The sequence below is a fragment of the Natrix helvetica genome (genome assembly GCF_964273705.1).
Source record: "Natrix helvetica genome assembly, chromosome: 1".
Lineage (NCBI taxonomy): Eukaryota > Metazoa > Chordata > Lepidosauria > Squamata > Natricidae > Natrix > Natrix helvetica.
In genome coordinates this window covers 197,763,236-197,773,383 of record NC_138548.1, presented here as the reverse complement: position 1 = coordinate 197,773,383, position 10,148 = coordinate 197,763,236, and the positions used below count along the sequence as shown (strand labels likewise).

At 41.5% G+C, this 10,148-nt stretch overlaps 1 protein-coding gene across 2 annotated transcripts; it reads right to left on the bottom strand.

Annotated features, from left to right (window-relative positions):
* Window positions 1–285: 285 nt before the first annotated feature.
* On the bottom strand, window positions 286–10,144 carry TREX2 (three prime repair exonuclease 2). Of its 2 annotated transcripts, none has more exons than XM_081971369.1 (2): window positions 10,017–10,144; window positions 286–3,207 (listed from the first exon to the last, which is right to left on the bottom strand). In XM_081971369.1, exon 2 carries the CDS (start codon window positions 3,203–3,205, stop codon window positions 2,531–2,533), a length of 675 nt encoding a protein of 224 aa, XP_081827495.1. In that variant the 5' UTR covers window positions 3,206–3,207; window positions 10,017–10,144; the 3' UTR covers window positions 286–2,530. The 2 variants fall into 2 exon arrangements, with proteins under 2 accessions (XP_081827495.1, XP_081827494.1); XM_081971368.1 differs by lacking the exon at window positions 10,017–10,144 and adding an exon at window positions 7,010–7,174.
* Window positions 10,145–10,148: the final 4 nt, after the last annotated feature.

Genomic DNA, 10,148 nt, shown 5'->3' with positions numbered 1-10,148 from the left:
TAGTATTTTAGTGTTTTCCCCATTGCAGGCCAATTCAAAAGTACTAAGACAGAACTTCTGTATTCAGTTTGAAAGTGCAATAGTGTATTGCCGTGCTTCCCAAGCCTGGATAAATTACCCCAAATTAGGTAAAACTTTTTTCTTTAGGTAAACAGGTACATTTAAGTTGACTTAAAACATTTTATCAACATTGGGTAAAAAGGAATTTCTCATAAGTAATTTTAGTGAATGAAGGAAAACTTTGGCAAGTACTGCTTACTGTATTAAGAAAACTCCATACACAAGTTTACTTGAAATATATACCTTCATTTATTATCTTCAGCAGTTAGTACATTAAAAACATTAAAGTACCATTTTTGAGGTACAGAGTCAAATAAACCCTTGTTAACTAGGAAATTCATTTCAAAACCCATAGATTATTATTCATCTAGATTCATTCATCTATTAAAACAAATTCTATTAAAAAGTCAGAACAAATTGGAGTGTCGCTATATAAGGAAAGTTGAGGAAAGTTTCACAGGTAAAGCACCAATCCCCCCCCCTCCCCATGGTGTACAATTCAATCTATGATAGTTAAAAAGAAGGAAACTTTGCATGATTGTGACCAATTTATTGTATGAGCTTTAATTGAATCAATTTTTAAAAATCACATACTTGTTTATAATAAAATCAGTTGGAAAAATCATTCCTACTGATGTCTTAGGTCGCATCCAAGGAGGTGCATCCCACACATTTGGAGAAGGTAGCAATGAAGCTGCATCTTCCAGCATGAGAGAGGGGAGAATTTCTTTTAAGAAAACCTCTGCCAATTATTTATATATATATTTTAAAGAAAGTAAATTTTATTTGTAAAAAAAAATATGTGGCCAATTTAATTAGGAGACAATTTTAAACTAACCAGTTCACTGATTGTACCATTCAGTCTCTGACATTTTTTTATACAACTGTTCATATATCAAATAAAAGGGGATTTAAAAAATAAAAAAATAACAGAATAAGAAAACAGTCATCAAATGTAACTGATAATTAAGAGATAAACAAATAAATTACCTACTTCCTAGAACAACACATTTTGTTTACTTAGGATTTTTTTTCACAAGTTATTGCGAGCATGTGGGTGTTTAAATAAGTACTGTGCTAGGAAGTTTAGGCATAATTTCCTTATGCCAATATTATTTACAAATGCTACTTCCATATTCATCAATATTTATACATCACAATGCTAAATACCATGGGTTAAAAGCAGAATATTAAATCCTTCTGAAAGCAATGATGGCTGAAATATATAACAACAAGTACCCGGTTCAAATTTGATCTCATCCGCAAACATATTAAAATTGCAATCCTATTCAAAAATAAACTTTTCAATTCATGATTGTAAGCTAAGGCAACTTTATTCATCTCCAACCTGGCATCTTCCAGATATTTGTAAAGGTTTCTTTACTAAAATAAGACATGCAGTAATTGAGGAACAGGTACTTATATGAACAATCTTACTTCAGGATACATAAGGGTGTGTGTGTGTGTGTGTGTGTGTTGGCATTTGTATCCAGAGCAAATCCTCTGGATCCAAATCCTCAAAATTTGAGGATCTTTAGTGGAAAGTCTGTTACCAAAACACCCACATTTCAAATTTAATTCTCCATAAGAACTTCTACCCCAATTTAACATAGCTTCAATAAATAATGGAACACTAGTGGCAGATTTCTTATCTAAAGTTTGTTCTTCTTATCACCAATAATTTATTTTCCTTCAAAGCACATAAAAAGGATTCCTGAAGTTCCCTTCCAAATATTTGCAAAATCCAGATCCGGTAGATTTAAATCCGTATTTTCAGGAGAATCCCTTTCCTTTAAAATAAGGAAAAGTTGGCTGAGAAACTAATACATGCATCTTTAAATTTTAGCCTTATAACAACCATGTACATTATGCTCAAAAGTAATGATGAAAATCTGAAGTAGAATTAGACAAACTCCTTAAATGTGCAAATGAAAGGGAATTTCTAGGATCACGTGGCATTTCAGATTTGAAGAGCAAAATTTCATTGGGACCTTACACAGCATGTGTTGGCCACTTATTAAAGCGGCTGCATCTTCTCCCAGGATCAGACAGTTGCCACACGATCCCAAGGGTCACCCCCTTCAAGTCCAGATCAAGTAGCAGGACCCACACGATTTATTGGCACTCTAATTTATTGATATAGGTATTAGTATTAAAGTCCTGAAAGTTCATCGCATTTTTCTTCCCTGTCTCTCTCCCTCTTATACAAAAGAAAATTTAGGCAGAACCAGATTGAGTTTCTTTCTAGTGTTCACTTCCTGTTCCAGGCTTAAATCGTGTTTTTTTAATTGCCACAGCATATCTTCTCCATGGTCGTTGCTGTGGTTTTCTACAACCAGGAAAAAAAAAAGAGCTTGATTTGTCGAGAACAAGTTTATGAAGTATGGTTTAATCACGAAATCATCATTTAAAAATCATGGTTCAGTATAGTGGAAGACAGGCAGAGATAGGATAATCTTTTTTCGAGAGATCAGAACCTGTTTGACTGGGGGAACTTCATAGGTTGAATTCCCCCCCACTTCTGTGCTCCATAGGCTGCCCAAGCCTTCAGCTCAAGGGCTTTAGCAAGAAACACAAGGAGAAGAGTAAGCACGTCTCCTTCAGCTGTGTGGGCTCTGGATGGTACCTCTCTGTAGAAATATTGGTACAGTTTTCCCAGGTTATAGCTCAGGTCTGGCTCTCTAAGCACATCCTTCAATGCCGGCAATGTGTCAAGGCATCCCGTATCTGCAGGCAGGTCGGTGCCTATTTGCCACAGTTCTTTACGCAGTAGGGGAAAGTCGAAGCGGAGACCATTGTGGGCCACTAGGCAAATGGGGCCAGCTTGCCGGTCTAAAAATCCTTTCAGGGTCTCCATCAAAGAACGGTTGATTTCCGGCTTGCAGTTCTGTTCTAGCTTTTGGTTGCTGAGCCCAGTTATATCCTGTGCGCCCGGAGTAAAAGGTTTCTGGGGGTTGATGCAGAGGACCAGCTTGTCTATGATGCGAGGGAGCTGTGGTTCTTTTGTCTGTGGAGAGGGCTGCAGGGAAGATTGGTGAACAGCGAAGAGGCACAGCTCTGCTATGCGAGGTTGGTCTCTGGGCAACCCAGTGGACTCAATATCAAGGAAAACAAACGTTTGGTAGTAGTTCCAAGGTTCAGTCATGGCTGGCACAAAAAAGGCAAAGCTTGTTAGAATCACTGTTAGCAACAACAATTATGTGGCTTTATCAAGCATTGCTTCATCCATCAAGAACCCGTCTGGGTTTTATTCCCAAGTGCCATAAAGTGTTCCTGACTACTATTATCATCATCTGAAAAGTCACGCCTCACACTCAAAGTTATTCATCTTAATGAATAATGCTCCATAGTCTGACACACAAAAGAGGAAAAGGGCGTTGGTACTTACCTGATAGCCTCTTCTCATAGTGGGGGAGGAGTATCCAGGATGGCTTGACCTTGTCCTCTCATTGATTGGGCTGAGTCAGATGAGCTCTTTGGGCCACGCCCTGGTCACCAGGTACTACCCAGGTATCGGCGAAGAACTCTACCCGACTCATTGTGCCATCCACTCCAGACTTTTGTCTTAGTTTTAAACCTTTATTTATTCCTTTAACAGAGTAGTTCAATAACCAAACATATATTGTTATTGCTACATAACAGAACAGTTCAACAACCAGGCATATCTCGTTTTGCTTACATAACCATATCAGGGAGGGGCTGGATACTCCTCCCCCACTATGAGAAGAGGCGTATCAGGTAAGTACCAACGCCCTTTCTCCATAGCGAGGGGAGGAGTATCCAGGATGGGACGTACCAAAGCCTACACGTCCCTAGGGAGGGTTACGCATGTTAAGAGCACGCACAAACCTATGCCTGGTGAGGCGACACCTCCGCCCTGTGCCCAGCCTGCAACACCCTATGCCTGAATGAAGCCTCTGTAGAGGCAAAGGAGTCCAGTTTGTAGTTTCTCACGAATGGTGAGGGGGAAGACCACGTAGCTGCCCTACAGATCTTAGACAATGAGGCCTGAGTCGCCCAGGCCGTTGAGATGGCCGTGCTTCATGTGGAATGTGCTGTAATAGAGCTCGGTGTTTGCCGACCCCGTGCTTGGTAGGTGGTAGCAATACGGGTTCCACCTGCCTATGGTGGTGGATATCACCTTGTTCCCCAGGGACCCCGGCTGGAAGGAGACAAACAGGGCCTCGGATCTCCTGTTCGACCGGGTTCTTTTAAGGTAAATCCTCAGAGCCCTCCTTACGTCTAGAGTGTGCCATTTCCTCTCCAACGGGTGAGAAGGGTCCGGGCAGAAATTGGGCAATATCAATTCCTGCGAGCGATGGATGCAAGAGCACACCTTGGGGATGAAGCTCCCAAGGTACCGGACATGGGGGGCAGAGGGGGTAGATGGCCCCTCCCTGGGGGCTCCTCTATGCCTATCCATCCTTACCCCTGATCACCAGGGTCATACAAAAAATTTTGTGGAGGGGCGGAGATGGTACTGATTGCCCCACACTGGTGACCAGGGCATGGCCCAAAGAGCATATCTGACTCAGCCCAATCAACGAGTCCCTTTCGGGAGAGGGGGCGGTCTATAAATATGAATAATAAAATAAATAAAAATAAATAAATAAAACGAGAGCACAAGGTCAACCCATCCTGGATAATCCCCCCCCCCTCACTATGGAGAAGTCATTATTCAATTGCACAAGTGAGATTTCCCTTTAGGAGAAAATCATAGTTTAATGTTGTTAATAATCTTCCTGTAAGGTAGGAGAAACTCATATCCATATTGCATTTTGGCAAAACAGTCCATGTTGCCTAGTATGACCTTAATATTTTTTGCTCTAAACCAAGATGCCCAGAATTTTGTTTTTGGTTAGATTTCCACCTTGCCTTTACTCCAGGACTCACGGTGATGGACACACAGCACTTCCTCTATCAATCCACCCTCCACAACAACAACTCTGTGAAGTAGGTTAGACTGAGGGAGGGACACTGGCCTCAAATCACCCAGAAGGCTTTCATGCATGAAGTCAGCCTCAAACTGGGTTCAACCCCATAACCACAAATCCGGGACGTCAACCACTATACCACAGGAATGTCTTCTCTGGACTAGAACTTGAGGTTGTTTTTAAAACTGCATATATAGCCAGATAAATGTTCTTCCTCCTCTACACATGAAGTGTGTATATGAAGTGGCTTGTTTTGCAGTTCTGAAATTTTTTTTGAGTAACTTCCAAGGATCTGCACACCAATGGGTAGGACCAAGCTGCCTCTTTTAAAAAAAAATCATTACAAAAGGAAAATGTACCAAAATGGCATTGCTCTACTTTGTGTTTCCTAAAGCTGAGGTGAGATTTTGAAAGTTCGGTGGGAACTTTCAGTTTTTGTATGCTTTTTGTAACACAAATATTATGACACCAGTTGTAATCAAAGAGGCTTCTAAGGGCATGAAAAAGAGGTTGTAATAATTTGCAGGCCTGGTTGTAAGTTGTCTTTTCCTGTCTTGAAGATGCAGGATGCAGCTCAGAGTCCAAATATTCCCCTTTACGGGTATTATAGGATGAGCAGATGCAAAGAAAAATGTTAGGTTATGATTCTATCTAGTAAATAACAAAAATGCTGGGGTTAAAAATAAGTGGAGTGGATAAAGCCCAGGAAACAAGAAATTTATAAAATTACAGTACAGAAAAATAAATTCTCTTCCTCTCTCATATTACCAGAATTCTATTAATATATCATAATTTAGTATACAGAAATGGAATAATAGGGCTGGAAGATCCTGTATCATTCTGGGCAAATGGCTGCCCAGTCTGTTTTTGTTTCTGTCTATTCTTGAAAACAGTTTTGGAGCACTCACAACTTTCAGAGGTGAGCTGTTCCACTGATAAATTGTTCTCACAGCTAGAAGACTGGTCATTTAGGTTGACCAATGTAAATTTCACAATCAACAGCTTATAATATGCCATTGTCAACTTTCAGTGACTCAAAGGGAAATTATGAGCACTCCTTTGAATAGAAAGGCAGACAATAAATAAATAAATCTTGTTCAAAACAAGATAAATCTGGATTCTAAATGGTGAGGCAAACAATAAGTGAGAAGTCCTCAAGTTCATATTGTACTCTTACAAATAAAATACTATAGTCATAACATCAGCTTGCAGGACTGGTCCAGAAAAGTGTTTTCAACCCATAAAGGCTTTTTCCTGTTACTCTCCCAATCAGGGGAAGTAATGTGAATTCCTTCAATGTGATATCTGCCAGCAATGACCCTCTGGGTTCTTAAGTAGGCCAAACAGGGTAAACTTTGTGCAAAAGAATTAATGTACACATATTTGACATCAGGACTCAAAACCAGAAGAGTGTTATATCAGAGCATTTCAGCTTTCCTGGATCCTTCCTAGCAAACCTCATAGTAGTGGCTAGTTTACACAAGAGGGACTTTGACAGCACCATCAAGTGAGAAATGGCTGAACTCAAATCAACCCAGGCAACCTCAGGTCTCAACAAATACAACGAGTTTGAAACACATCATACTTGTTAACGGGTAAGACATTTGCAGCCTCTCTCGCATATATCCTGAACCTACCTACATAACCACCTATCTCCCCCCCCCCCCTTCAATTTAAATCCCACATCACCCTCGCACTCTCTGCATCCGATGAAGTGAGCTCCAGTTCGCCAAAGTGGATGCTTTGTGTTGGGTTGTTAGCGTGGCTACTCCTGATTTTTACCCCCCCAAGACGACCTGGCTCTCCTCCTGCAATAATAGGGGGAAAGGTGACCGGTGGCTTGAGACAGCGCCGGTCAGTCCCACTGCCGTATTTTGGTCCTTCGCTTTTCAAACCCACGGAAGGGGGCAAAAGGAAAAGGGGGAAACATCTTTTTCTCCTCTCCTGAATAAGACAAAACATCTCCCCGGCTCACATGCTGGAAATGGACAGGAGAGACGCGTTATGTATCTCACCTTCACCGTGATTCTCCAGACTCGGAAGCAGCAACGCTTGAACTGCCGGCTCACTGCCTGGCTGGCTCTCTAGAGAAACTGAAAGCTGCATGTTCGAGCAAGTCCTGGACAAGAATCTCCTGGCCAGTGGGCGGGGCGAAGGAGATGCGAAGGGCGTCTTTCCCCAGAGTCTGATGGGAGATGTAGTCTTTTCTGCCCAGTGGAAGGTTTTCATACAATTCGCCCTCCCTTTGTCTGCCGAAAGCTTCCGGAGGGGATGCGGCTTCTCCTTTCCCCTGGCGTAAAATCGGAAGGCCCCATTTTGAGACCAGACTCGGCTCATGGAGGATGCAACTAATACTATAGTGTCAAAGCTCCATTCGCAATATCTGGCTGAATTCATAGCCGGTGCCGGCGGAAGAAGGCCAGGAGAGGAGAAAGGTTTAGGGCTGCCTACTTACTGTATCTGGTCCTTAAAATTCTGGACGATCATCAAATGACAGCAAGGAACTAAACGTTCTTTGTGTCTTTGCTGCCATCGCGTGGCCTTACAGAGTGTTGTTACGCTCAGATACTTAAAACTTCCTGATGCAGATTGAGGGCCGTGAGTTGGGCAAACAGGGCTTTCTTGTTTTCCCAAGTCATCTGGTAACTCTTATCAGCATTTACTTTTCTTTAGAAAGTAATATAAACTTTCCCCATGCTGTCTGGACATTCTGGGAGATACATTCCCAACATATTGAGTTGGGAAAGATTCATTGAACTGATTAGGCGTAATGTGTGATTAAATAAATGTTTGCTAGGCAAGTTGCTTATTTATTAACCTAATGCAAGCAAAGAGCAGCTGAAATATTTCAGTTACACCCAAAACCAATGAGAAAAACCTCCTGCTAATTTAATTATATTATAAATTTTATTTTAGCTCAAGATTTTACATATTACACATTTCACTTGCTCTATTCCCTCCAATTTATCCTCTTCTGGCTTATCACGTATAAGGGTTGGGAAAATGCATTATAAACTAGATAGGTCAAAACAAAATAAAATCATGCAAATTTAAATACATTTATTAATAAATTAATCTTGCTGAAGCGAATGAAGCTTATTGTCATCAAGTAGATTATTCTCATTAAGATTTGAACTTATTTGCCAATTGTGAAGCACCTGAATTTTGTTCACTTGACTGGGGTGGGATGCTGCGATGGTTGTAAACACAAGAACCAGTTGTAAGGCTTCCTTATCAGTATTGTAACTTTGAACGGTTGCTGAACATTTGATTGTAAGGTCTATCTGTAACTCTAGGTGCCTAACAACAATAATAAAAACACAAGCAATAAAAACCACAGAAAAATAAATAAATGCCTCAATCATGCCTTTTAATCAGTCTGTATGATTTAGCTGCATTATTTCAGGTCAGTTACGCACCTATTTCCCCCCCAAAAGAGGGTGAAAATCTGTGTCTTACACACTGAATACAGCATTTTTAATCTCCCGAAACCCCGCCCCGTGCATCCAGTTTTTCGCAAAAAACGATGCACAGAGGGTTTGAGAGGCCTGCAAAGTGCTCCTGGGGGCTGGGGAAGGCAAAACTGAGCAAAAAATAGGCCCATTTTTCACAAAAACAGGGCTGGTTTTGCCCTCCCAAGCCCCCAGGACCACTCTGCAGGCCTTCCCAACTCTCTGCATGCCGTTTTTTTGCAAAAAACGGGCCCATTTTTGCAAAAAAACTGGCTGTTTTTTGCTCGGTTTTGCCCTCCCTGGCCCCCAGGAGCACTTTGCAGGCCTCTCAAACTCTCTGCATGGCCCTTTTCCACAAAAAATGGGGCGTGCAGAGGGTTTGGGAGGCCTGCAGAGCGCTCCTGGGGGCCAGGGAGGGCAAAAACCTTTTTTAAAAATTCACCTCTCCAAAATCTTGGTGCGCCTTATACTCCGGTGTACTCCGGAGTATCTTATAGTCCAAAAAATACAGTATATTCTTATGATTGGTCGCACCAATGTTAAGACTTTGGTCTTAACAGTCAGATGTTAAGACTGGATTTGGCACTTTTGTCCACCTTTTGAGTCCTTCCCAAGGACCTGGGATATGTTGTTGTTTAATAACACAAAAGTACTGTAGCAGGATGTAAGGTGTTCCAAATAACGTTGCATTTTGTCAATTCTGTTGATAATTTTGTCAATGCTGATTGTATACAACTGCTGCTCCAGATCTATTAAAATTGCACCCAAAGCATCTGTTATTGTCTATTGAAATGGACATATATTAGAACCATCTCAAAAAAGCACAACAAAGAATGTTCTTCCTGTGCCAACTCAGAAAGCTCAGACTGCCCAAAGAGCTGCTGATTCTGTTCTACAGAGGAATTATTGAGTCTGTCATCTGCACCTCCATAACTGTCTGGTTTGGCCCTGCAACCAATCAAGACAAACCCAGACTTCAACTAAGATCATTAGAACTGCAGGAGAAACAATTGCTATCAATCTGCCTTCCATTGAGGACCTGTATACTGCGTGAGCCAGAAAGAGGGCTGAAAAATATATCCCGACCCCTTGCATCCTGGACATAAACTGTTTCAACTCCTCCCCTCAGAGCGCCACTGCAGGAATTTGCATGCCAAAACAACTAGACACAAAGACAGTTTTTTCCCCTCATGCCCTCTACTAAACACCTAATTCCCACAGCACTGTCTTGTGCCTAAGGATATTTACCCATGTAGCAGGGCTGTATACTATACCTTATCTTTCGTATTACCTTCTCCTATTGGTATTTTATGATTACCGGTATTGCTTTGTTGCTTGTATGTACGCTGAGAACTTATGCACCGGAGACAAAATATGTGTGTGTCCAATCGCACTTGGCCAATAAAAGAATATTCTATTACAATCGGTGCTGTCTTTTCTTTTGCCGCAGACATTCTATTTCTATTATGGTTGGCCAGATGTTTACACTGGGTTTGGCATTTTTATCGACTTATGGAGTCCTTCCCAAAGTAGGCAGAGCTTGATCTCTGGCGGTGTTAATTATTATTACCGTCATTACATCCGAGGGATTCCGCCTCGCCTATAACGTCTGCTGCTTCCTCTGTTTCCTGAGCCTGGAAGGCGGCAAACGCGCGACGTTAATTTGCACTACCACCAGTGCCAAGAAGTGAAAAGATCTGAA